Source organism: Mus caroli, unplaced genomic scaffold, assembly GCF_978045245.1.
Source record: "Mus caroli unplaced genomic scaffold, Mus_caroli_1 scaffold_8, whole genome shotgun sequence".
Lineage (NCBI taxonomy): Eukaryota > Metazoa > Chordata > Mammalia > Rodentia > Muridae > Mus > Mus caroli.
In genome coordinates, this window is record NW_028227263.1 from 46,396,259 (window position 1) to 46,424,206 (window position 27,948).

The 27,948-nt window shown below is 51.3% G+C and overlaps 1 protein-coding gene across 2 annotated transcripts in view; it reads right to left on the reverse strand.

The window, feature by feature from the left end:
• Positions 1–3,378: 3,378 nt before the first annotated feature.
• Positions 3,379–27,948, reverse strand: part of Chrdl2 (chordin like 2) — a 29,137-nt gene continuing 4,567 nt past the window's right edge. For both annotated transcript variants that reach the window (XM_021168290.2, XM_021168289.2), the window contains exons 2-11: positions 21,174–21,286; positions 17,256–17,349; positions 16,172–16,314; positions 14,140–14,233; positions 12,307–12,362; positions 10,312–10,468; positions 9,211–9,405; positions 8,725–8,895; positions 4,293–4,385; positions 3,379–3,458 (exon numbers count right to left, since the gene is read on the reverse strand). In XM_021168290.2, coding sequence (XP_021023949.1) covers positions 3,379–3,458; positions 4,293–4,385; positions 8,725–8,895; positions 9,211–9,405; positions 10,312–10,468; positions 12,307–12,362; positions 14,140–14,233; positions 16,172–16,314; positions 17,256–17,349; positions 21,174–21,286 — 1,196 coding nt within the window. The remainder of the gene's footprint in view (positions 3,459–4,292; positions 4,386–8,724; positions 8,896–9,210; positions 9,406–10,311; positions 10,469–12,306; positions 12,363–14,139; positions 14,234–16,171; positions 16,315–17,255; positions 17,350–21,173; positions 21,287–27,948) is intronic.

A 27,948-nucleotide genomic window follows, 5' to 3' on the forward strand; every position in this document is an offset into this window, starting at 1 on the left:
GATAGCAGTTCCCACTCTTCTTCCATACAGACTCTGAGGAGGAAGAAGTCAAGTAGGGGTGCCTTCCAGGGACTAGGGTGAGGAAAAGTGGGTTTCTAAGCCAGTCCTAGAGAGAGGTGCCATTGTGCCCAGTGTGACCCCGGGCCTTCCCTTACACCTGAGGCAGCTCCAAACCACAGACCACCTCTCGATTCTCAGAAACACCGCCATTTCTCAGAGCCCAGCATCCCTGGAGGGATAGGCCAAGGTGGTGTGGCAGCCTCAGGAGGAAGAGAAGAGGAAGTGGCCCCAAGAAACCTGGAGGCATCACAGTAAATGAGCCAGCTCTGGGCTAGAAGGCTGCAGGGATGGGCCAATGGAATAGGGCTCTAGGCTCAGGTCTGTGGGGGCAGGGTGGGAGGCAGCGCCGTGACCTCCCCAAGACCACAGCTTGGTATATGGGGGCTGGAATCCACATTCCTCCGTTCACTCTCAGCTCTTCTTCTCATTCCCTGGGTTCTCCTTTCCTCATCCATGTGCATGTATAGAAATCTCCACCTCACTGGGGTCTTCCAGGAAGCAGATGAGAGACAAATATGAACATAGACGAATGGTGGAGTGGGTATCACGGACCTCCAGGCTGCAGGTGATCCTTGGAATCCCCTGCCACGCTCCTGCATCTCTTCTTTATTGCCAAATTTATTAAAAGTCTGTTTCCTCACTTCCCAGATACCACTTCAGGTTCCCCCAACACAGCTTCTGCCTTTCAACTGACACTAATGGTCACCCCGGCCACAAGATTGCCCTTTCCCCCACTGAGGGCCTCACTCAACTCCATGGTGGTGTCTGGCCTTCCCTCTGCTCCCCCTAGCAAGATGCCCCAGCCTTTGTCCAGGTCTCCCTTCTCTCTTCATTCTACGATCTTTCCCAGGCCGTGGTCCCTCCCCTCCTGGCTTTGGCCATCATCAATAAGACAACAGCTCCCACCTTCTGTCTCTAGCTCAACCTTCAGGTAACCCATAATATGCCCAGAGTACTATGGCTATCTCCTTGTGTGCCAGGTGTGTGTGTGTGTGGGTGAGTGGGTGTGTCTTTTAGATGCCATCTGATGACAACACTCCCTCTCCCTCAACTTTATACCTAGTCAGTCCCCATGGCCTCCCTAAAACAGTTTCTCCCTGGCTTCTGCCTAGCTCTGCCAGGCCATTCTTCTCTAGCAGGTAGTCACAGATTGTGTCTTGGGGTAAAGCCAGGGTCTCTCAACTGAGGGGCAGCCTCACCTCCTTCTGCTCACTGCCCTGCACCGTCTGGCACTGGTGAAGAATGGGGCGTCTCACCATTGCTTTTCTCATCCACCAGGTTTTCTGCTTCCCCATCATTACCCCCTGCCCACCCCTGGTCAATTCACTATTCCTTTGGTCTCTTCCCTGTCCTCCAAGCCTGTGTAAGTGTCCTCGGTTGGGATCAGGGGCATTGACCCTGAAGTCCCTCCTTCACCTCCTTCATCATTCGGATGTCACGATGCTATCACTTTATCCTTATTGATGTCCTCTTTCTCCAGACTTGGGAGGGGCAATGTCAGCTCCCTGTTCTGTTATTGGCTTAGTATAATGCTTACCCCAGAGTGGCTGAGAAAGTGTGTGAAACCATGGGGCAGCTTGGCATTGTACAAAATGAGTGTTTGCTCAAACAGAAAGGACTGGACTAAAGCCAGGAGGGCTTGATGTACAAAATGTGCCCTCCCCCAAAGCTGGGATGAAAAGCAGGCTTCGGGCACACATTGTAGGCTCCAGTTATGCCTGTTAAATAAGCCAGGAAGGCAGCTTGTCCTGCCAGATCAAGAAGAACACACCAGGGACCATTCCTGTCCTGAAACCCAGGACTGCTCTATGTTAGATGGGAAGATGCATGCTGGCACTGGGGTGGGGGTTGGGGGACAGGGGGAGCATGAGAAACACATGGGTGAAGAGACATTCAGTAGAGCCAGGAAGATGGTCAGAGCACACCCTATGAATGGCTGGGCTTCTGGGTTCCTGAACTTCTCAGAACGCACCTCTGGCACCTCTCAGAACGCCAGAGGTGTGTTTTGTGGTGAGGAAGCTCTGTGGTGAGGAAGCCAGCCAAAATGTTGACTCTCCATGAGAAGGGACAGGTAGGCGCTATTAGATGTCAGGGAGGCCACAGACATGTTTTTCTAACTGAACCTGTTTCCAACCCCTCTCTGGGTGTACCCTGGGTATATTATGGGTTGCAGCTGGCAAAGGGGGTTTCAGGACAGTGATTCCCAATAAACGTGGCATTGGTGGCTGCTTAGATTCCCAGACTTCAGGGACAGTATAGTGGAAACCAAGGCTGTAGAGACAACAGGGGGGCTCTCTAGGCTACTACACAGCCCCAGCCAGAAGGCCTCTGTCCACGATCTCTATACTGCATCTTATCTGCCCTGCATTGAGAGAATGGAGAGCAGGGGCTTGTGGATGGCTGAGCCTGGCTATCCGGAAAGTGTTACCAGAGTGGCAGAGTACCCAAATTAGGTCCTGCCTGGCTATTCATCACTGTGAGTGAGGCTCTGAGATGGACGGTCTTAGTGGAGCCTCAGAGAGACCTCTCCAGAGTCGGGGTAAATCCTACATTGTTTGACGTAAGTGAAGTCACGGGCCATAAACCATATTGGACATTGCAAGCGCTTACACACGTGGGCAGGATAAATGGTGGATTTGTCTTTCACTGTAATGGTTAGGCCTTCTCAGACAACGAGCCAACTTGGCAATCTGACTACAGTCTTGGATCCCTTGGAGGTGAGGCTGTTCGTGTGGCAGCAAGAATGGGGGAAGGAGTGCTAGCCCAGAGCCAGAGCCCTGGCTTCCAGTCCTAGCCAGCCACTAACCCTCTCTGTGCCTCCAGGCACATTACTGCTCCAGTTCTTCCTTAAACTCAGATTCCCTGAAGTAGGGCTGGCCGGGCTGGCAGTAGGAAGGCCCCAGGCCCCGGGGAAAGTGCATTGAGGTTGTGGTCACTACTACTTGGCAAACTAAGTTAGTTCCTCTTCTTCGGCTTAGTGCAAGGAAGCCACTGGAAGAGTGGGGGTGCTACCCATAAAAACATCCTACTTGGGGGCTTAGGGGATAAGGGTGCTGGGAGACAAGGGCTTGGGAGGAGGCTGCAAGAGCTATCCCTGGCTCTAATGAGAAGCAGCTGTGAGGAGCCAGGCCCCTCTGTACCCCTTCTGAATCTACTTCCATCCATACAAAGCCAGGACAAAGGCATCTGCCCAGAAGGGTCCCTGGAAACAGGGTGTTGAAGTCAACAGGCTGGACTGGGAGAGGGTAATGCGACTTCTTTATTAATATATAATAACAAAACCAATAAAACTCGTATCTGCAGCTCTTTAGGTCCTTGCTATAATGTCTTGGTCACTTTGTCTGGGCTGGCTGTAACTTTCAGCTCTGGAGTCTGGGCTAGGAAGACGGTCCAGTAACCTGCATGGAGGGAGGTAGAAGAGACGGGGGTGTTGTATAGCCACTCATTTCACAAGCATGTGTGCAACAGTGTTGGGGACTGGGCCTTTTAATGCCTGAGTCAGGAGAGACTGTGAGGACCAGGGTTTGGGACCCACTCGTGGAGAGCTGAGGTCCCTATTTTATAGTTGTATGAGACTTAACCATCAGACACCCTGTATTTAGGGGTTGAGTTTCCTTCCTTCTGTCGGTAATGTTTAATCTGTCACCTGACCTGCCATCCCCACAAAACCACCCAGGTCCATCTTCATAGAGTAATGAAGAACAAATGAGAGGGTGTAGGAAAGTGGTTGGAAGGGTCTCCCTGGGAACGGGCAGTCTAGAGCAGTGGTTCTCACCCTTCCTGATGCTTATGACCCTTTAATACAGTTCTTCATGTTCTGGTAACCCCCAACTATAGAATTATTTTGTTGCTACTTCATAACTGTAGTTTTGCTAGTTATGAATTGTAATGTAAGTATCTGATACCTGACCTCTTTGGGGTCGTGACCCACAGGTTGAGAACTCCTGGTCTAGAGGCATGAGACACACTTGGGCTTGAGAGCTCAGACCTGACCCTTCTGGGCCAAGACAGAGCCAGCTGCTCAACCTCACCTTTTCTCTCTCATTCAGGGATTGAGAAATCTCTGGCCCAGACACCCACTGGATTCCTGTGCTGGGAACTGACGTCTGCAGCTGACAGGCCCCCTCCTCTCCCCCTGACACCAACAGTCTGGGAACTCCCCAAGAGGTCCTGCTTTGTCTCTGCTCTTCTCCCTGGCCTGGCCCTCTTAGGAACCTAACCCAAGGTCCCACCTTCATGGGTGCCGGTGAGCAGCCGGAAGTTCTGAGCCTCTTTCTGGAAATCTTGCTTCCTGACTCTCTTGATCTGAACCAAGTGGTAGATTCCTGCAGGAAGACACAGCATGAGCTATGGAGGTAGGATGGAGTGACACTCACAACTTGCCCAGCTACCCCCTCTTCCTGCCCCCAATCTGAGGAGACACAAAGTTAATGTGGGATAAATCTGCAGGGTTCCAGTCAGTTCTCTAACTCCATCACCCCTCTTCAATCAGTACACCAGAGCCCTGGTCCTTCTTAAACCATAATCCTAATGGTGACCATTGAAATGTTCTGGCTTCTCTGACCACCTGTCACCTCTACAGTAAGTAAAACCTGCTCCTTTAGCCCCCTCCTCTGCTGCTGCCCCTGTCACCAGCAACATCCTCATATCTGCCCATGTGTAGGGAAAGAAGGATGGAGGGGAGAAGGGAGGGAGGGAAGGGGGAGGGAGGGAGGGAGGGAAGGAGAGAGAGAAGGAAGGAGAGACAGGAGGAGGAAAGGAGGGGAGGAGGGAGGGGAGGAGGGAAAAGAGGAAGGAAAGGAGGGGAAGAGGGAGGGGAGGATGGAGGGAAGGAAGGAGGGGAAGAGGGAAGGGAGGAGGAAAGGAGGAAGGAAAGGGGGAGAAGGGAGGGAAGGAAGGAAACAGGGAGAAAAGGAAGGAGGGAGTGAAAGGGAGTGAAGGAAGGAAGGGGGAGGGAAAAGGGAGGGAAGAAAGGAGGGGGAGAGATAAAAGGGAAAATAAAGAAGAGGAGGCTGACCCATGTAGACCATTTAAGCTTTTCTCTAGCCTACAACACATGATAAAAATCCAGAGCCGTGTTTATTCAGACATCATAGAACAGGAGCTTTTGTGTCTTGAACGTGGCCCATCCCTACTTAAAACTTGAGGTCCCAGGAGGAAACCAAGATTTTGCAAATGCCAGTCCTTCTGCTCTTGCTTTCTGTGGTCAGCAAGTGAGTGACTCGCCCACTCAGCCTCAGTAGGATGGCTTCCTGACCCAGCTTGAAGGCGACCACAGCCTCCTCTCCGCAGGACTGATCACACTAGGTTCTGTTTATCATTTTACCCTTCCTCTTTTAAATGTGTGTGTGTGTATGTGTGTTCACATATGTGTGTGTGACTATGGAAGACAGGACAGACAGACAACCTTGGGTACCATCCTCACTAAGGTTGCCCCTTTCCTTTGTGACAGGGTCTTTCGCTGGCCTGGAGCTCATGAGGCAGGCTAGTCTGGCTGCTCTTCTCTAGGGCTGTGATTACAAGCGTATGCCACAGTTCCCAGGCTTTTCACAGGGCCTCGGGGGCTGAACTCAGGTTCTCAGGCTTTGAGGAAAGCACTTTACCAACCAAGCAGTCTTCCTAGACCAGACACACCCATTCCTATGGCGCTGTCACCATGACATTGCCAAATTCTCTCCCAGACTTGGAATTCTGGAGATCTTAAGTCTTTGAGTTCAGAGCATGAAGCATGTATGATAAATGATTCCCTGGATAGAAGGATAGGAGGGTGGATACATACTTGCATGCATGTATGTGTGTATGTATGTATGTATGTATGTATGTATATGAATGAATGTATTTATGAATAATGTATGTATATGTGTATGTATTAATGGGTGGATGGATGGTTATATGAACAAATGGGTGTGGGGTGGATGGATGGGTGAATGGATGAGTAGTGGGTGTGGGGTAGATGGATAGATGGGTGTGTTGATAAATTGATAGGTAGATAGGTGGATGGGTAGAAAAATGGATATAAGGGTGGATGGATAGATAAGTTTAGGGTTGGCTGGCTGGCTGGGTGGGTAGGTAGATGAGTAGATACATATTTAGTCTAGTCTAGTCTAGTCTAGTCTAGTCTAGTCTAGTCTAGTCTAGTCTAGCGAGGCCCCGGGAGGAATGAGGGATTAGTTGAATCCTCTGATATTTTCACTTTGTGAGAAGCTACCCTTGACAACCATGGCACTGAGGCCTAGTCTAAGCACATGCTCTGTGGGGTGGCACTGCAGCATCTGGCCAGAGAGATCAGATGTAGCCAGCAGGGTCTCAGCTAAGCCAGCACTGCCTTGGGGAACTCAAAAAACCAGACCTGTATCCAGAGATCAGGGTGAGGCCCATGAAGGGAACAGAAAACACGGATGCTGGGACTGAGTTTCAGGGATCAGGAAATAGCCAGCACTGTCCTTGGAGCCCCAGCTTAGATTCCAAGAACCAGCATGTAGTTCCAAAGGCCCAGGAGCCACATCAGAGTGGCAAGAAATAACTTCTATGAGATGGGGACAGGCCCTCCTGCACAGGCCTGGCACTGCATGCTCCCTGTACATGGGAGAAGAGGTGGCAGTTGGGAGGAAGTCATACACTCACACACACACACACACACACACACACACACACACACACACACACCTTGGGGTCTATAATGCATTATGAGAAAGGATGCTTTTTGGCCTGGGGGTCTTGAATGTGTTCCTTGCCCTTTTGAATGGCTGTGTCAAGTCTGAGCACAGCTGGACCCTGTGACCCCCTAGGCAGAGCTTGGCACTGGTGAGTGAGTTCCAGGCAATAGGCCAGTCCAGCTCACAGCAAAGCCAAACTTCTCTGGACCAAGCTGTTCTGGGCTGAGAGGGAGGCACCTGCACAGGACTAGGGCAGGGGCCAGGGGCCATCAGGAGACAAGGGCAACTCCAGACTCTCACAGGCTCTCAACCCCGAGCTCGTTATGCTCCGATGTTGCTGGTGCTCTGGGCTGGCCCCAGATGGAGTGGCCTTGCTAGAGCAGGTTTAGTGGTCACCCCTCTGAGGGAGGAAACTGCACGTGGCAGCTCTGATGATGAGCCCAGGGAGTGTTGGTCTGGGGCAGGGAGGAAGTCACTGAACATTTAGGTGACTCAGGGGGGGCAGCAACTGGGGAGCACCACGCCAGGAGGGACTGGCATGGTGGAGGTGAAGGTCCCCCTTGTTTCTTTTATGCTGAGTCTAGTGATATGATGAGATGGAAAATAAGTCTCTTCATTCTCTGTATGTCATCCTGGCCCTTCTTGGTCTTTCCCAGACGCCTCCCTAAGCCTGCAAGCAAGTCATGTCATGTCCTAGATGGAGCCTACACTTCCTTCCTCTGACAAGGTCTATGTAGCCCAAGTTGCTCTCAAATTCTCCATGCATCTGAAAATGACCATAAAAGTATGGCTTCACTTCTGGGGTTACAGGTGTGTGCCACTGTGTCTGGTTTATCCTGTGCTGGGGTTTGAACCTGGGGCCTCCTGTGTGCAAGGCGAGCTCTCTAGCTACTAAGCCTCTCAGACTTAGTTTTATCTAAAAAAAGAAAAGAAATGGGGCCCAAGTACACACAACGAAGTCTCTTGTGAGGATTAAATGGAGCACTTCGCACATGGTACCTTCTGTGTACCCATCACAGAGCACAGGGCTGCTGCTGTTCTGCCTGAGAAGCCTCGGTGGCTTCTCCAAGGCCTTCCAGCTCCCCTCACTTACAGAGGTTCACACTCTAGGAAGCCTTCCCTGACCACATCAGTTCCCCACAAGCACCTGCTGCAAGCTGTGTGTTCCCAAACACGGGGGCTTTCCTGCTGTCCCGGCACCTGCCAGGGTGTAGAGTGTGGGTGGTCTGAGAGCTGTAGCCAGCACCAGCCCTGGGAAACAGTGTGATCTAAAGGTTCAGATTACCAGAGTTCCCGCTTCTGCCTCTCCTGCTCTGCGGCTCTGCACCTCCCTCTGAGGTTAATCAAGTCCCCCCGCCCTCTTACTAAATAGAAGCCCAGCTCTCCACCATTCTAACTAGTCAGTGTGGTAGGGGGATATGGGTATTTTTGCCACATTCCATAGGTCCCAGAGCACCTTTGCCCAATTCACAGAAGAGAACACTGAGGTCCAGAGAGGCTTAAGTGATTGTCCACGATCACACAGCTAAGAATGAAAAGAGCCAAGATTTGAGGTAGCAAAGGTGAGTTTGAACCTTGGTCTGCCTGGTTTCATAGCTTCTGCTTGTGGTCTGGCCTCTACTGTCACTCAGAGCAAAACTATTCCCTGGAACAGGGCATCCCACCAGAGTCAGGAGCCAGCATTCCCCACGCCCTGAATCTTCTTTTCTCCCAGCTTTGAATCATGGCTCAATGTTTCAATCTTACCAGTAGAGTCTATGATTTTAAGGTCGGTGCCTCAAAGGGTGCAGTAACCCTCCATGACCAGGAGAGGGAGCATTCAGGGGCCTTGGCGAGCTTATCAGAGCTATCACACAAGTCAGAGGAACAGGAATGGGATCAGGGGTTCTTACTCCTAGAGGGAGGCTGAGGCATCTGACTAGCAACGCTTTCTTAAGGCCCCTATGGGTGCTGAGGACAGGAAGGTTCCAGAGGCATATGGGGCTGGGAGCAGGAGTTGGCCACTCACCTTTCACCAGCTTCCAGATGTACATATCTACCTGGTCAGAGGCTTCATGCTCCAGGACAAAGCGGTGTAGGCTGTCTGGGCTTAGAGATGCCAACGTGTACACATGGAACTGGCCTGGTACCTTGGGACACCGGGTGGAAATGACCTCACTGTGGTCATCTTCCTCGTCCTCTGAAAGAGAGGGAAACTATGTCTGTGATGTGTCCAGTCGACACTGGCTAGTCTCACAAGGTCCAGGCTTCTAATGCTTTGTGGCTGCAGAGAATGCAAAACATCCCTTGATTTTGTGTCTGTAAGAGCCTCCGAAGCTACCACCATCATGCTAGGAGTCTCCATGTAGTCTGGCATTCTCTATGCATGAGCTTCTAGCAGCCTGGGCACCTATGGCTAAGTGTAAGCACTCCAGGTCCCAGAACCCAGCCCCCACCCCACCCCCACCCCGGTGCCTATGGACAGCGTTTCTCCTGCCCTCAGCATCCCTCCTACCTGGGCAGATCTTGCAGCACTTCCCAGCCACTTTCTTGGGTTGACTGCAGGGATATTGGGTGGGGCAGGTCACACGGTGGCAGTCCTGGTAGCCATCGATACATGTGCACAGGATGCAGGGCATGGGGCCAAAGGAGAGCACAGTGGGGTGCCACACCTCCCCATGGGAGTATGTCTTCCCATTGTGTGTGCAAGCTGGGACATGGAGAGCAGGGGAGAGGGAACGCGGGTCAATGCCTCTGGTCTGGCCAGAGTCTCTAGCTCAAAACGAGGGAACACCAGCTACACTGTGTGCGAAGTGCAGGCTAAGGGGTAAAACCTGCACCAACTCTGACATCCCTCCCAGTACCTAGGCTTTGCTGAAGATGGAAAGCCCTCCCTTGGCCTAAGAAATTCTTGTGGTGGGGCAAGGAGAGTGTTGGCCTGGCAGCCAAACCTGGCTTTTTCCGGGCAGGAAAACCAGAAACAACTGTCAGCACGGGTGGTGTGAACTCTAGTAGGCCCTTGCCTCCCTCCCTGCCTTACTACAGCCCAGTATTTGAGGCTCTGTAGCCCACATCCATTCCTTCTCTGCCAGTCTGGGAGTCCTGCTGTGGACCCTGTTCTCCCCTTCCATAGTCATCCCCACTGTTACCTGACAGAGTAGCTCTGCCTTCATTTGGCAGTCTTGTCCTCAGCCCTGTCTCATGCGAATGTATTCACAAATCTCCCCGACTAGTCTTAGGAGCCCTTTGGGGCAGAGACCGGGAAAGACTCTATTTTGTATCCCCTACTTCTCAATAAAGACATAATAGCTGCTCAATAAAATATTACTTGGAAGCCAGAGACAGGTGAGTCTGAGATGAGATTCAAGGACAGCCTGAACTACCTAGTGAGACATGCCCACCCTCACCCCTACAGAACAGGACTGGTTCTTTCTCTGACTCAGTCCTGTGCCTCTCAGCATCCTCCTCTGTCACATGGGAGTTAAGGGTACACTCAGTTTTATTTGCTTTTGAGTTTATAATCATGGCCAGGTTGAGATTGGTGAACCAGAGTAGGGAGGTCAGGAACAAGGGGCTCTCACCCCATTGGCGCATGAGAGGAGTGTCCTGTCCCCACCTTTTTTATGTTTCTCCTTCAAGATAATCTTGATGGTTGTGCTGCCCATTCCTACTGACTGGAAGTGGCGAGGGATGAAGCCCAGAGGGGAGCTGAGGCTGGTGGGGGCTGGCGTGCTGGGGCCTCTCCTCTCCGAGCATGGATCCTGGGGATGTCTCTGTGAACAGCAAGCAGGATGTGGAGCTGTCTGTGGGACAGGCCACAGCTGGGGACACCAACCAGGCTGCATTGAGACGCTTGCTAGAGAAGGGTAGAGGACTTCTGAGAGAGAGAGAGAGAGACAGAGAGAGAGAGACAGAGAGAGAGAGAGAGAGACAGAGACAGAGACAGACAGAGAGAGACAGAGAGACAGAGACAGAGAGAGAGAGACAGAGACAGAGACAGACAGAGAGAGAGAGAGACAGACAGACAGACAGACAGACAGATAGACAGAGAGCACAGGCTCCACACAGAACCTTCTGGGTGAGGTCTAAGATATTCTCAGACTAATCAATAAAAACACTGACAAAGATTTGGCAAGCCAGCTTCCAGGGCTTTCTTAGACCTTGGGGCTGCTGTGGGTAGGCAAAGCAATGTGGGATCAGGAATAGAGAAAATTTGTTTTGTAGGAAAAGTTAGGTGGTGAGACAACAGAATGAGCCTCTGAAGATCCCAGAAAGTTCCAGAATTCCACAGTGTAGGAAATCAAAAAACTCTAGGCTCCACTTAGAGACATGGGGTTTTTAAGAGAGTCCTCATTCCATAACTCCTGGAATGCAAGGTCCTTGCTCCCAGGTCCTATTCTCCCCCTCCCCCTGCCCTCCTGCCCATCCAGACCAGATCTAGGAGGGCTGAGACACCGAAGTGGGGGTGGGGATGACAGCCTATGGGACAGGAGCTCTGCGGCTCAGTTTGGGAACTGGGCGGCTCCAGGCCACAGAGTGGGGAATGACAGGGCTGGGGACAAGAAGAAGAGCCTGCCTGTCCTTTCCCTCGATGTCCACAAGCCACTTATACCCTTCCTTCTATAGTTTCCCATGCCACACAGCCTCTGAGGTAACTCTTTCATGGCCCAGAGGCAGAGCCTGCAGAATAGAAACTCCCCAGGCCCCAGCACAGGTTCGGGCACACTGGAAGTGCCTGCAAAGCACTGGTCAGTGGAAGTTGGGCCAAGGAGGGCTTGAAGGACAGATGCAACACCCAACTGGCCCAACTGGCACATGTCCAAGTTATTCAGTTAGTCGGGAAGGAGCTGTTCAGGGTCTGTCACTAGCCTGTGGCCACACACTGCCTTCTAGGGACGGGGAGGAAGGAGAAACCAAACAGCCCATGTTTATGGGCCTCCTGAGAAATCAGCCCTGCAAAGGCAAACACCCTGGAGGACAGGTCTGGAGTCCAGCTTTGGGTGTCCCAGGCTTCTGGATCCCAGGATGAAAGGATGGAAGGACTTGTCACATTGTAGCATGACACTGAGGAGCGCTAGGGTAGTTAGTCAGGATGTGGTTCATTTTCCTATCTCCTACCTCAAGCTACAGAGAGCTGGGAAGGCTAGAGCCTCTGAATTCTAGACAAGATTGTCAGGAGCCAAGATGGAAGTGGGGGAGCAGAAAGGTCCCTGGCAAAGAACCTGCACCCCAGAAATGAGGCACAGAAGCACGGACCAACCCAGAGGCTATCCCCTGGGGACTTAGCCTGTTCACACACACAGAGGCTCTGGAAAGAACAGTGTCAGGGACCCCAGAAGGGAAATGAGGGCATTTGGAGCCTACACTGCCCTTGTGGCCACTTGTTCCCTTCTGGCCTATCAGCCATAGTAGAAACCATGATGATGACAGGGAGGGAAGACGGCTGGAATTCTGGAGCTGCCAGTGCAGCTGCCCCAGAGTCTTGGAGTTTGTACGGGCAGAGGGATATGGGACCAGGAACAGATAAAGTGCAATGCCTAAGAAGAGTGAGTACTGGAGAGTCAGGCAGCCTCTCTCCCTGCCATGCCTGCAGAGCTGTGTGTGCACTCACCTCTCCATGCTGCAGCTGCGTCAAGTTTTCTTCTGTGGAACTCTCAGTTGTCCTGTCTGAAAACTCAAAAGGAAACTGGGTCAGCCTTGAGGCCACTGCCCTGAGGCCTCTGCCTGTACCTCTGTCCCTTCCAAAAGCCTAATGCCACATCTGTAACCCCAGCCTACATGTTACCTTAGAGGAGCTTACACTTCTCCATACAACCTGTCTTTGTCTTTATTGGGTTCTCAAAATCTCCACTACTAGGATGGTTCTTCAGCCCCCCCCCCCCAACATTGACTTTCTGGTCACTCCCAGAAGGGAACTGTTCAGTTAGGTCAGAGCACCTTATTTAGTCTACTTAAAAGCCACCCCTCTGGGATACTGGTCACCATGTAAGTGACCGCCCCAAGATCCCAGAATCCCATGCCTACAACCAGGTTTTTCACTACACACTCCCAGAGCGCTGCTCTTCAGTCCTCTACCTCCATGGGGAATCTTGAGGCCTCCTCTAGATGCACCAGGGAACCAGCACAGAGAGCGAGAGCCCCGGAGCTTCTTGAAGCTCAGCACCATTCTCTTTCCCAAGCCCTTGCTTCACTATGCCATCTGGCTTGTCTTGAATGCTCCTGTTCCAGAGACCCAGGAGAGTAGGACTGGGCACCTGTTAGATCCTCCAGGCCAGCCTGTCTACTCCCCAGCTGACATCTAGAGGAGCAATGAGGACTAAACAGAAATACACCTTCCCAAACCCCAACATCCGAGGCTCCCTAAGAAGCTCTTGTTGGCTTCCCCGGTCCACGGGGACAGTCCAGTTGCATGCCTCTGCTCAAGCCCAGCCGCTCTTCAGCAGCATGTGTGCTAGCCTCAGTTTACCCAGAGAATCTACCCTGGGATTCCAATCCTGTGCCCTATGCTGCTGTGAGGAAGACAGGAGACACTAGGTCTCAGCCCATGCTCATCCCCTTCTGGGTGCTACTTTGCTCCTTTTAGCCCTACTGGATGGTGGGTGAGACAGCACCCTGTCACTACAGGCTCTGCAGCAGCACCTTGTCTGCTCCCAGCACCCTCAGCTTTACCCTAGCAGTGCCTCCTATCCATGTCCCCTGACAGACCCCTCCTCTCACTGTCTGCTGCTCCCAGAGCTGCCTGTCACTCACACTGCGGGAGTAACCAGCATTAATGAGGGTTATTGATGTGAGCCTTGGCCAATGGGAGTTAAGGCTAAACTTTTCCCTCTTCTTCTCTCACCCCCAGATCTTTACTTTGCTTCACATGTACTTCCTGGTATTGTAGTGACAGAAGTGGCCCAGCACAGGATCAGCTATGGGTCCTGCTTTCTGGGGCATCCATGCCAAGCTACCACCTCCCTGTGGGAATGAAGTGTATACTATATGTTGGCTGTCCCTAAAGGGAGTGGCTCTTCCTGGAAGTCCATAAAGGGGACACTATGGGACCCTGGAAGCCTTTGGGAAGATTCAGGGTTGTAATTTCACTCTATTGCTGTGATAAAATATCCTCACTAAAGCAATTTAGGGAAGGACAGAATTTATTTCAACTTACAAGTGACAGTCTGTCATTGAGGGAAGTCAATATAGGAGCTCAAGTGGGAACTTGAAGTAGAAACCATGGAAGAATACTGCTTTCTGGATTGCTTGATTTAGGTAGGTCAGGACCAATGCCTAGGGAATGGTGCTGCCCAAAGAAGGCTGGCCATCCTACATCAATTAACAATCAAGACAATCCCCCATAGACAAGCCCACAAGCCAGTCTGACCTAGGCAATTCCTCAGTTAAGGCTTTCCTCTCAAATGACTCAGACTGTCAAGTTGATGAAGTTAACTATGACACTCACCTTTGCAGGTCTGACAGCAGGAATCAGGCAGAGGGAGTGTGGTGGGACAGCTGGGTTCAGGACAGGTCATGAGACCGCAGTAAGTGTGGCCCTCCTGAAAGACAGAACCCACCAGATTGGAAATGAGCTCTGATGAAGATCAGCCTTGGGGGCCCAGAAGAGCCTCTTTCCCTGGGAGTAAATACCCTTAAGGTCTCCCCTGATATTGAGGACCGGGCAAGACAGCTGGAGGGGGGAGGTCCCCTTAACCTCCTATCCCCACTCCAAGCCCTGAAATGAACTTCACCTCCACTATTCCCCTCAGCTTCCACAGCAACTTGAGAGATGGGCTTGGAGGTAAGGGGAGTCCTGTAGACGAGGGGGAACTGTGCCATCCAGTCATAGAGACAGTCAGGGTAGAAGGGACCAGAGCTCAGGCATCATGTTCTTTTCTACAGAAATCTCTATCTTTCTCCTGAGCCTGCATCAGGGACCCAGAGTGAGAACGGACTACATGGGTGGCTCCTAGGATTATATTGGTCTTACTGGAAACCATTGGCCACCAACTTCAAGGCCCACTCTGAAAGCTGAGACTATAGGATGCAGGGCCCTGTGGGAGGCAGGAGATTGGCCTCTTTGGAGAGGACTTCTCTGCTGAGTTTCTCCTGCTGTGAAAGGCAGGGAGCACAGCCACCTCCGAGCGTGGCCGTGAGACTCGGCCCTGAGGCCCCATGCTCCTGTAGGAAACGAGGCAGCTCCAGCTCCTCTCCTTGTTGCTCCCCTCGAGTCTGAGGTGTAAGGACCCCACTTTCAGAGAGGAGGTCGGAACTCAAGCCAGGGCCATAAACAGCGATGAAATGAAAAAATAGAGAGCCAGAAATCCAGGCTGGTGAGCGGCTGCTTAGCAGAGCCCCTGCCTCTTGTCTTAGTCTAGAATGTGAATCTGTTAGATTCACGTTCTTGGAGCTGTCTTTGGTCAATGGCCTTAGGGGAAAGAACTCATCACCCTGTTCAGATAAGCAAATGGAACTCAAAGCGGTTAAGTAGCTTGCCATAGCTACAGAACCAAGATCTCAACCCAGACCTCCATGACTCCTGAAGTCTATGTTCTTTTCCCTGTAGAGTGCTGCCTTCCATGAGGGAGGATACTTGCACTAGGACAAGGCTGTGGGAAGATGGAGAGATGACGGTGGTGACAGAGAGGATATTCTAACGGTTTCTCTGCCCATCCTTTCTGGATTTCAGCTCTCATCTCATCCAGAGAGGTTTGGCAATAGGGAGTAAAGAGATAGGAAAGCTAAGGCTGAGGGTAAGAGAGCTACAGGGAGACTCTCCCTGCAAGAAAAGGAACATGCCGGGCGTGGTGGCGCATGCCTTTAATCCCAGCACTCGGGAGGCAGAGGCAGGTGGATTTCTTAGTTCGAGGCCAGCCTGGTCTACAAAGTGAGTTCCAGGACAGCCAGGGCTAAACAGAGAGACCCTGTCTCAAAAAAAAAAAAAAAAAACAAAAAAAACAAAAAACAAAAAAACCCAAACAAACAAGAAGAGGAACATTTCCTAAATCGTTCCTGTTTGGCTCTGTCTCTCAATCACAGGTCTGTCAAACCTGCTGTCCCTAAGCCTTACTCTGACCATGGGCACAAGAAGTCTAATTACTTCAGACTAAACCCCATTGGGTACTGTCAGGCCCTTTCTGTCTGTGTCCAAGGACTGATGACTGGTATTCATTCATTTATTCATTCATTCATTCATTCATTCCTCTGGATGCCAAGCCCTGAACATGAACAAGAGAAGACACAGAAACAATATGGGCGTATTCCCTCCCCTCAAAAGAGTAGTGTCCATGGGGTGGGGGAGGGAGATGAGCTACTCTTATTATTTGGGGACCAAGTGTGAAAACCTAGAGAAAGGTCACCTCACTAAGCTAGGGGTGGGAGATTGGAGGTCCTGGGTGTTCGCTTCCCTCCAACCTCTCTTATCCTTAGAGCCCCACCCCACCCTTCTTTGTCCGATAGACACTGGCTTGGGCCACAGAGACTGTGGAGGGTCTTACAATACAGCTACACAGGACACACTGGTTGGACAGGCGGGCAGGGAACAGCTCCTGGGCACTGAAGATCTCTCCGTGTTGGTAGGTGGTCTCATTGAGCTGGCAGGACTTTAGGGGAACTCGGAGGCCAGAGGGGACACGAGGATCTGCAGGTAGAAGAGCAGGATGAGGGAGAAAATAAAATTCCCATGGATTTAAGATTTTTACTAGGAGTCAGAAGGGCACTTTTTACTTTTCTGAAGATTTGCGCTCTCTCTGTCTCTGTCTCTGACTCTGTTTCTCTCAACATTTAAACTAAGGTCTAACTTAGGTCTTCCCTGACATTTCCCATATAAACTAGCCAAGAGGTCTCTCTAATGCTTACATCTGACCACTGCAGCCTGGCTACCTCTCAGTGTCTGAGGCCAATGAGTGTTCAGGGGGCACTCCCTGTGTCAGGCTTGGCCCTGTCACTGACAGGATCACAACCTAAGAAGTAGAGAAATGAGCCACGGCAAATACACCATGTACCCACACAGGGGTAGCCAGCCCCGAGGTGTTTGCCTTTGCTCTCCCCCTCGTTCTGGATAGCTGGAGGGACTTCTGGATAGCTGGGGACTGGGGCCCAGATGTGCAGTCAGCAGGACACGATAGTTCCCACCTCCTTCAGCCAGTTTCTCTGTTCTCTTTCTTTCTTTTTTAACTTTCAATTTTTGTTTTACATGGGGGGAAGGGGTTCAACCTGTGGTATGTGGGTGGAGGCCAGAGGACAATCCTCTGTGTCAGTTTGTTCCTCTTACTGTATGGGTCCCAGAGATTGTCACGCTGAAGGTAAGTTCCCCTACCTGCTGAGGCATCTTGCCCACCCAATCTCTACTTCCCCTGCCCTTTTTCTCCTGCTATGTATATCAATTTTTGAAGCCAGAAGTTTGCTGCTACCTTAGCCTACTTGAGGGCCCAGATGTGTCCATGAACATCTGTCTGTTCCCACATATCTAACAGACAGGACTGCTCCTCTTCTGGAGATTTCTCTCAGCCAGAGGCTTACAACAGGAGTAAGACGGACAGCCGGGGACTCAGTGCCAGCAGGGGGAAGGACGCTACTTACCCACACACCTGGGACAGCATTGCTGTGGCTCCATCACAGGCTGTGAGCAGTGAAGGGGTGGGCAGCGGAGGCGGTAACAATTCACATGTCCATTCTGAAAGAGATATAGGGTCAGGCCTCATTCCCAAGAACCACTGCTTCGCATCTGCCGGGGTCCTTTCCCGACCTCCACCCCAAAGCAGAATCCTACTTTGTCTTAAGCCTATGTATGCTAGGGTTAAAAAAAAAATACCTCAAGTGAGTCCTTACCCTGACCACTCAGCGGATCTCATCTAACCAACTCACCTGCACCCTCAGCCACAGGAGGACAGACCTGTCATGAGTTTGCTCAGATCTCGTGGCCCCTTTGTGGGTATGAGAAATGGAAGCAAAAGCTTTGGGCTATCTGGGCAATGATCTTAGTGCTCTGCCCAGGCTATTTTTAACTATGACGTTTTCTCTTATAGTACTGACCCTGAGCCTCTTGTTTAAAGGAGGACTGTAATACAAGAGAACAGAAACCAGGACATGACTAAAAATCTGGTGTAGAAAAGACTTGTGGCTTTATCATCCTTCTCCCCAGATCTATAAAGTTCTGTGGAACCCTGGATGGAGCCTCTGGGTTTGGCACCAGAGAAAAACAGAGCTCAAGTTCTTTCACGTCTTCAAGTCCAGCAGGTGAGAGGAGAGACTCAGACAAGGGAACACACAGAGCATGAGATGAACTGAGGCGATGAGAGAGGTCCCAGCTCCTTCCAGAGGTTTCCTAGAGCACCAGGGCATCTCTTAGCCCTTCCTCAACCTCCCTACTCCTTGCTCTTGCTCCTTTGCCAGACCCAGTGTGCTGTACCTTTACATCTGTCTCCCTTATTCAAGCATGGACTCCAAAGCAAGGGTTGGCACAGGGCCCTGGACTCCAAGCAAGCAACCACTAAAATCTAAAAGTGTGAGGGTGGAGGGGGAATAGAGAGCCGGGGTCAGACATGGAAGCTCTCAAATGAATGGAGTCAGCACTGTTTAAACCCTAAGATTAATCAAGCTGGCTCCAGCCCTCTTGCATGTAGTTCTCTTTTCTTGCCCTCTACCCAGCAGAGGTTGTAGACAAGACTTCTCCCAGAAGGAGCCTTTTGCACCAAGGAAGACCCTAGACTGTCCAAATCCCTCTGGAGTCCCTGCTTCCCAAGTTGGCCCAAGAGAATGCCAAGGACTGGTCAGTGGGAAGGGGTTACTCAGAGCCACAGACATGGCTTGTGCTTCAACAGCGACCTCCTAGAGATCCCACACCTGTGGAGCTCAATCTTAAGAGGGTGACCAGAGGCCTTGGAAAAGCAAGATAGATTTTGAGGGACATGTGGTCTAAAGATCTAGAACCTTTCTCTTGGCTCTTGCTGAAGTGGATCAGAAGAAGGCAGCTTGGGGGTGACAGGCATGTGGCGGGGCTGTTTGTGGCTAGAGGGACTTCGTTGTTAAAGTCAGAGCCATCATTTTTGGAGTGACTATGTAACTATAGAGGACCTCACTTTCTGTCCTCAACACCAGCATCCATACTGGAAGCAAAAATTGTCCCTGAGGCTGCCTGAGGTCACACGGCAGCTAAACACCATAACTAGGGGCCATGCCTTTATGGAATGCTGAGACAGTGTGAATGCTTATACTGAGCACAGGTGGACATCCAGGAGTGACAGTCTTTCGTTCTCAGGGGTCTGCATCCTAGTGGCTGGAGGTGATAGGGCAGTTAGAAGCAGGGGCAAGCTAACTTGTTGTGTTTATGGCCAGGACCAAACCAGGTGATATGATTAGAAGGCACATTTGGAGAGTGTAAGGGAAGCCATCCCAAGGAGGTGACAGTCACAAGATGAACCAGGAAGGGAAAAGCTGTCATTCATGACAGGAGAGGCTATTTCAATGGAGGGAATAGGTAAAAATGTTTCAAACGTTGGAGGTTCAGGCACCAGGCTGGTATGGCTGCATTGAGGGCATGGAGTTGGAAGATAAGGGGTGGGGTGTTGGATCATGCAGGACTGCCAGTGGGCTAGGCTAGAAGAGGGCTTGCCCAGTATACATGAAGCCCTGGGTTCAATTCCTAGCACTGCAGAAAGTCGGCACAGTGGCACATGCCCATGACCCAAGCAAGGTTGAGGTATAGGCAAAAATCAGATGTTTAAGATTACCCTCAGATGAATTTGAGGTTAGCCTAGGCTACACGAGACCCCGTCCAAAAGTGTGTGTGTTGAGGGGGGCAGCTATTGGATGGTTTTAAGAGCTAAGAAACACCATAGGTCTGTATTTAGGGGAGATCATTCTAGCTGCTTTGTTCAGAATGGATTTTGAGAGGGACAACAGAGAGACCTGTTGGCAGGCCCATGCAGCAGTCTCACTAGGTGAGAGGTGAAAGTGGCTTAGGTGGTGAAGATGGTGCCATGGTGGAGAGCGGTAGGGTGTTCAGGCTGTGCTTTGTCCTTTGGGCCGAGGATGAGAAGCTACAAGTGTGACCTCCGGGGAAGGAGACATGAGTAAGCTCCAGTAGATCACACAACTTGGCCTTTGTCAACTGCACCAGGCGACATGTCTGCAATTTTCTGTTATGGTTTCCTTTCTGTTTTCTGGCTATATTTTCTAAAGCTTTTTAAAAATGGCTTATTGGCTTCAGATGTGCTAAGGATAAAAAAAAGAAAAAGGCAGCTGGAGCCTTGTAGGCGGGAGTTGCATCCCTGTTTGTGTCTGGGTTCTACCTAAAGCTGACATTAGGGGAACAATGGGGAGAGAGAGGGAAAGACCCAGGAAGGAGCGGGCCCAATGGAGATGAGGACTGTGTCACTTGCTCCTCACTCCAGTCTCCTCAGAGGCTCTTCTCTGCCCTTGGAAGTTCTGGCTTAACCACACAGGCTCTTAGAGCTTCTGCCTTTTCCATCTCTTGGTCTGTGAGAAAAAGAAGGTGCAAAGGGTCTGAGAGCCAGAAGCCCCGAGCATCACCCAGAAAATGAATTCAAGACCTCCCAACAGGGACCTGTTGTTTGGGTGTCCCCCTGGCCCACTCCTGTTCTCCCATCCTTGCACTTCCTTGGAGAATTCTGGGTTGCATGGGTCTCCTTTATCCTCCCCAACTGATTGTGCAAGCCCAGGGAAGAGCTGGGATGGCGATAGTTTGGATGTTGAATGACCTGGAAGGTGCACGTATTAAAGGTCCCAGGGTGAAGCTGTGGAGGCTCTGTGGCCCCTCAGGAGATGGGATTTTGTCCATAGGTCACTGGGGGTGTGCCCATAGAGAGGATGGTGGGCACTTGGGCTTCTTTCTCATTCTTTGGCTTCCTGGCCATGAAGTGAGCAATAAGGCCAGTTGACCTTAGCTAGACTGTCTAAAACTTTGAGAGGAAGCAAACCTTTACTGTTTATATGTTTATACGTTTACGGTTTGTTGTGGTAAAGGAAAGCTCACTGATACAGTTAGGGTAGGAGGAGGTGGAAGTCAAAACAAAGGCACAAGCTCTGCCCCATTTGGTCCAGCCTTTGGCTAGATGTGAGCCATGTTCTTGGGGACCCCATCCAGAAGGTTCACATAGTTATGAACAGTAATTAGGAGAAAGAGGCACAGATGTCCACACAGGAAGAGCTTCTAGACAGAGGTCATTTACTGCTTCAGGCAAGCCTTGGAGAAGGAATATTTGGATCAGCTGGGTTGGAGGATTGTCTGTCGAGGAAGGGTGAGGAGGAGGGCTGGATGGAATTCCCTGGAAGGGAAGGAGTGTGAAGTCACAGAAGCTAGGCTGGGTGTGGGCAGACAGCAAGGCTGGCACCAACACAAACCAGACTGCAGACCAGATCCTCAACCCAACGCTGTCTCTGACAACATCGTTGTAGAATAATGATTCCTGGGCCTGCCTATCCTCTGTCTTCCAGACATACCTGATATAGGCGGCCCAGCAGCCAGAGGGAACCTACCTCAGAGCAGGTACAGCGCACACAGTAAATCGTGCCTTGTGGTTCCAAGTAGGGGTGCCAGCTCTGGCCGGGGGTGTATATCTTTTCACCGAAAAGGCAGACTTTGCCCGAGCCTGGCAAGCCAAAAAGGGATGTTAGTCTCAGGAGGCTCCAACTCAAAGCCCTGCCTCACCCCTGTTCCCAGAATATCTGAGTTTGCATCTCCGCTGGACCACATGCTTGCTATTAGGCATGTTGCTGGCAGTTTACAGGGCTGTGAGGGGATCAAACAATGAAATGCTTTCAGATCAACATTCTAGGCTACAAATGGTAGTTCTTACACATAGGTGGATGATACCAGGTCCAGACAGGGCAATTTGCATGCTAAGGCCACACAGCAGTTAGCATACCAAGCAGGGAGGAAGCCTGGGTCTCCTGACCCTCAATGTGTTGCCCCTCTACCTCATGCTTGCACTCATTCTCTTTCCTTTGTTGCTCTCCTCTCGCTCTGCCTCTTACACACACACACACACGCACCCAGTACCCTACTTTCATATATCATTAAAAGTGAACTTCGTGAGTTGAAGAGATTGTTTAGTGGGCAAAAAGCACAAATATCAGGAGTGGCGTTCAGCTCCTCACACTCATGTGGAATGTCCCAAAGATGTGGTCTTCCTGGAATTCTAGTGCTGGGGAGGTGAAGGCAGGGGATCCCTGGAGAAATCTGGCTGGCTGGACCACTGGACAAGGCGAATCAGCAATTGCTGGGTTCAAGCAACAGACCTTGACTCACTCAATCTAAGGTGGGAGCAGTCCAGAACGACACTTACTGTCACCCTCTGGCCTCCACATCCACACATACACGTGCATGCACATCTGTACACAGACACATGCACACATGCAACATGAACACATCACACAGAGAGAGACAGAAATCACCTTTGTTACTTCTCTGAGTCCTGATTGTTGCCTTGACTGACTTTTTAGTTGTCTCTGTACCCGTTGCAGTACAGGAATGTGGATTATTTCTCAGAATGATTGAGACGTTAGCTTGTGTTTGAGGTGAGTTAGACGCCTTTCCTATTCCCCTGTTCTCCTAAAGCCTCCACCCCCTTTTATTTCTAACCAATCACTGTACTCCTTGCTAGTTTAGGGTTAGGCTTCCCATTTCAGCGTGGCTACCTGGGTTCAGTATGCCTCTTGCCCTGTCAATTACTCGGAGTCCTTCTTTGCAGAAGGAATGGGGGTGGAGGTTGTCCAGCCAGAACTAAGTTCCTCCATATTGAAACAGGGACAAAGGGACCTGCAGCTGTTCTCTGTGCTGAGCGTTTTATATGCATTACTTAATGGGAGCTGGTGGTGTAGCTCAGTTGGTAGAGTGCTTGCCTAGAACACGCGAAAGCTTGGGCCTGACCCTCAGCATCACATAAATCAGGCAGGAGTCACTTTAGCACTCTGCAGGTGGAGGAGGAAGATGAGAAGTTTAAGGTCATCCTCAACTGCATATGGGTTTGAGGCCAACTGGGGCACACGAGACCCTGTGCGATGAGTTGACGCTCTCCTAAACGCTGTGTGAGAATTAATTGCTGCAATACTCTTGAGCCACTCTTGAGCTGACGCTATTAATTGAGTGGTCTACAGTGATTACAGCACCAAGCACCGAGCCACCTCCTCTTGGACATGGCTGAATGCCAAGGAGAGGAAAACACTCAGAAACATGGGCTAGGTAATTCATCCTGCAGGGCTTTGTAATGTCACCATTACAAGAAAATTCTGAGAAAGCAAAGGCTTGCTGCCCACAGCGCTCCAGCCAGTGATTTGAATTCAGAATCCCAGGGTTTAAAGCAGAGCCCAACACCTAAGCCACCCTCTAACCCAAACGCCAGGCCCGTGGTCTCCACCTCCTTCTCTCTCTGCTCCACCAGCCACTAACTCTGTCCCTGGCTTTTCCACCCAGCTTGCCACTGTTCTATAATGTAAAAGTTGCCTTTGGGGTCTCTCTCCTAACTTCTGGTGGAGCATCCTGTTCTCTCAGGCTTTCAAGCTCACACCAAGGGCCATTCTCTAGCCAAGGAGAGCTTACATGGGAACTTTCATACACAAACCAGGGTGGGCTGAAGAGGGCCACCCTGACACCTCCATGGTGGTGGATTTCCTAGGCCATTTCTATACCTTAGGAAGTTGTTTAAAGAGGAAAAATACTGGTCTTCCTCTGGCTTCTCACACAGCTCCTGCTTAGCCCTCTTGACCTCTCAGAACAAAGCTTTGGGGTCATTGTTATGTTGCCATAGTCTGGGCTTTAGTGGGCCATGGAGAACTTTAGGGGACACACAGGTTAGCTTTCTCCCTACCTGCTTCCCACCAACCCACTGTGGACAGTGGCACCAAACAGCAGGTCCTATTCCCCGGAGCCAGCAATGCCTGGCTGGCCTGGCTCACCCGTATCAAATGAGCCGTGTTTATCTCTCAGCCTCCCCTGGCAGAGGGTGGAACCCAGGCCCAGCTGGGGTGCTGGCTAGAACCAGTCCAACTCTCCAAGGAGTGAATAATGTCTTTCTTCCTCAGTCCCCTCCCCCCACGAGGGAGGATTGATTGCAGCACCGTGACCACCTTAGGTCTCAATCAGTTGCTGAAGAAACCATGTCCTACCTTCCTCAGGGCGGTCCTAAAGCCTTGGGCTTCTGTGCCAGTTGGCATGCCTTCCCTTCCCTGCCTGTTCAGAGTGTGAGGACAGGAGCCACTCAGTCAGGGCTCCTCCCTGCCACCAACATGCCTGGCAGAAGCTGGGTCTGTGGGGGGCCTGGCAGGAGGCCTTTGGTGGCCACATACTCCACCCTACCATGCCCTCTAAGGTGCCTGGAGCGCTTTCTTCCTTTAGGGAGGTGCGTGCCCAAGGCCATGTGAAAACCAGGAGGGGAGGAGACTGCCAAGCACAGCCGTCCTGGTTCCAGTGACCTCGGCAGGAGCAGGAGCTCCCGTACAAGGCTGTTGGAAGGAGTCATCGCTCCTGAAGCTGCCAACACACAGGGTGAGGTCCAGAAACATCTTACCTTCTCTGAGCCTCAGTTTCTCTATTTGGGAGATACTCAGGGGCAGGCTCTGGTCTCCAGAGGTTTTCTGCATAGTCTATGAATTCATGGTTTCAAGTTTCTAAGACTCACTATTGGAAGTTGCATGTTTGTAAAAGGCTACATTTCATTACACCATGAAGCTTCTAATCAACTTGTTTGATGCTGTGGTCATGAAGTGGATGGATTATTTCACACTTCTTTGAGATTCTGATGGCTACCTCCATCCCAGGGGCTCGGGCCCTCCACGGTGTATTAGGATGAAGTTCTGGGAGCCACTGGGGCCAAGTCTGAGTGCCACAGAGGAGGCAGTGTGCTCTTCCCATCTCCAGCCCTTATCCTCCATGGCCTTCTGCCTCCTCTCCCCGGGCCCTAGCCCAGTCTTCTCTCACCCATCACCATTCTCTTCCCACCAACCTGTGTCCAGCTCTAGCTGTCTGTCTATATCTATCTGTGTATCTATCTATGTATCTGTTTATCTGTGTATCTATCTGTCTATGTATCTCTGTGTATATGTATGTATGTATGTATGTATGTATGTATGTATGTATGCATGCATCTATCTATCTATCTATCTATCTATCTATCTATCTATCTATCTATCAGCATGTCTTATTTTCATGACCTTCTGTAGTCCCAGTGGCCAGGGCTTAACTCATAGTCTTAGTTTTACTTGAAGACCTCGTTGAGTGAAGCTACTTAAGCATCCCATGGCCAAGTCCACATCTGTTCAGTGGGACTTGTAGTATACAGTGTCTTGGGTTAATCTAGAATTAAGTCAGCTCCTATACACACCATGCTTAGCGTCTGACACAGGGTACAATATATGTTCATTTAAGTAGTGCCTAAGACCGCACTGACAAAAACCAGGACTGGGTGCTGACTCTGCACTTCTTCAACAGTCTGTCTCCCCTGGTATTTATTTCAGAGTTCTCAGGGCCTCCTCCAGCACCTCCTAGCCATGAATATCATAATTCCCCAGAGGTCGTATCTCCAAAGTGTTCTTGTTCACGGAGCTCCTAGCTCCTAGCTTCACTCACAAGCCAGTCCTGCCTCCCTTAACATCACCAGCACCTATCTGGACCTCAGCTTGGGATGCAGAGTGGCAGATGAGCTGAGAGTGGCTCAGAAGGTTGGGCAGAGACTGGGAAGGCAGGGGTAAGAGCGGAGGAGCCCTGGTTGGAGGAGGAGGGGAGGGAGCTCACAATGATGCCTTGCAGTCAAGAGGGCAAAGGCCAGCTGTGGAAAGCATTAACTGGGGTAGAAGTGTCACTGTGGGCCTCGGGAGCCGAAAGATGACTTCAGGGTCAGTGGGCAAGGGATTGGGAAAGTGCAATGGCTCTCACCCTGGCGAGTTAGTGCCACAGCAAATCTAGGGCTGGACCTAAAGGGAAGCCAAGGTACAGATGGAAGAAGCGTCTTTGTAGGTTTCATGGGCAGGCTGGAGGCAGACTGGGTGAGATAGGAGGTGGAGAACCCAGAGGAGCAATCAAGGAGAGGATGGCGCTGGTTTGGGTGGTTGCTCAAAGCTCCCTGCAAGCCAGAGTGCAGGCACAGCAGCCTGTGGCACTGCAAGCCAGAGTGCAGGCACAGCAGCCTGTGCCACTGCAACCTGTGGCACTGCAAGCCAGAGTGCAGGCACAGCAGCCTGTGCTGCTGCAGCCTGTGGCACTGCAAGCCAGAGTGCAGGCACAGCAGCCTGTGCCGCTGCAGCCTGTGGCACTGCAAGCCAGAGTGCAAGCACAGCAGCCTGTGGCACTGCAACCTGTGCCACTGCAAGCCAGAGTGCAGGCACAGCAGCCTGTGCCGCTGCAACCTATGCCACTGCAAGCCAGAGTGCAGGCACAGCAGCCTGTGCCACTGCAACCTATGCCACTGCAATCCAGAGTGCAGGCACAGCAGCCTGTGCCGCTGCAGCCTGTGGCACTGCAAGCCAGAGTGCAAGCACAGCAGCCTGTGGCACTGCAACCTGTGGCACTGCAAGCCAGAGTGCAGGCACAGCAGCCTGTGCCGCTGCAACCTGTGCCACTGCAAGCCAGAGTGCAGGCACAGCAGCCTGTGCCACTGCAACCTGTGGCACTGCAAGCCAGAGTGCAGGCACAGCAGCCTGTGCCACTGGCAGCATGAAAGTTAGCAGAGTGACAGAAAGTGATCACAGTGGTTGCAGCTCCTGGCAGGGACCAGAAAATTACATATCAGTGACGGCAGGGCACTTGGCACCACATGCAGTGAGTGTCATTATCATTAGTAACAGGGAAGAAACTTCCTGTGGTTCGCTCATCTGTGGAGCTTCAGCAGCTCAAGTCTTACACCCAGCGGGCCTGGAGCCTGACTCACAAAGAAGACAAACAGATGTGGGACACAGTGGTGTGTGTGTGTGTCTGTGTGTGTGTGTGTGTGTGTGTGAGTGTGTGTGTGTCTGTGTATGTGTCTGTGTGTGTCTATGTGTCTGTGTGTGTGTGTCTATGTGTCTGTGTGTGTGAGTGTGTGTGTCTGTGTATGTGTCTGTGTGTGTCTGTGTGTGTGTGTGTCTGTGTGTCTGTGTGTGTGTGTCTGTGTGTGTTTCTGTGTGTGTCTGTGTGTCTGTGTGTGAGTGTGTGTGTGTCTGTGTGTGTGTGTCTGTGTGTGTCTATGTGTGTCTATGTGTCTGTGTGTGAGTGTGTGTATGTGTGTGTGTGTCTGTGTATGTGTGTCTGTGTGTGTCTATGTGTCTGTGTCTGTGTGTCTGTGTGTGTGTCCGTGTATGTGTCTGTGTCTGTGTGTGTGTCTGTGTATGTGTCTGTGTGTGTGTCTGTGTGTGTCTACGTGTGAGTGTGTGTGTCTGTGTGTCTCTGTGTGTGTGTCTGTGTGTGTCTATGTGTCTGTCTGTGTGTGTCTGTGTGTCTGTGTGTCTGTATGTGTATGGGGAGGTGGGGAGAAAGAGAAGACTAGAGACACCAGGTAGGATTTTGGAAATGTTAACAAGGAGCAAGAAGGGGAGTGGCTTGACAGGCATCCGGAGCCACCTGCAAAGGCACAGAGATGGAGTGACTATGACTAGAACAGAGAGGACCTTGAGAGGGGGTCAGAGGTCTCAGGAAGCGCTCACATTCATAGACCATACCTGGGCACCTTACTTTGACAGACTGGACATATTTGGAATTAGTTTATCTGGTCTCAATTCTGGGTGGCAATATTTGCCAGACAGACCCCAGATAGTCCCTGGTCACCCCCTCAGGCTGTCTCTGAGCTGGCTCCCGGATACGTTTTCAATCACTACTGTTTGTGGTGACCCTGTTTTCAGGCTCACCACCCCTTGCTTGCCTCTTGCTCATCACACTTCAAGGTCTTCTCACTGATGTCTCCTCCGCCTGGAGCACACTGCCAGGGTTGGGCTGGCCCCTCCCCCACTTCTCCAAAGACAGTTTCCATGGCACCATTTCCACAAAGTCACCCCAACCCTGTAGGTCCCTGGCTTCACCTTCAGGACTGAGTCAAGCTTGGTCACAACACTGTCCGAATTCATAACAATTAGAAACACTGGTTGAGTGGATTTGTCTTCTATACCAGACTGTGAGAAGAATGAACAGATGTTGAACCTCTGCCTGGTTCAGAGCCTGCATAGAGCTAGTGCTTCATGAGTGACCCAGTGGATGGATGGATGAAGTTAACAGAGAGAGAGAGAGAGAGAGAGAGAGAGAGAGAGAGAGAGAGAGAGAGAGAGAGAGAGAGCAGCTCCAGCAGAAGAG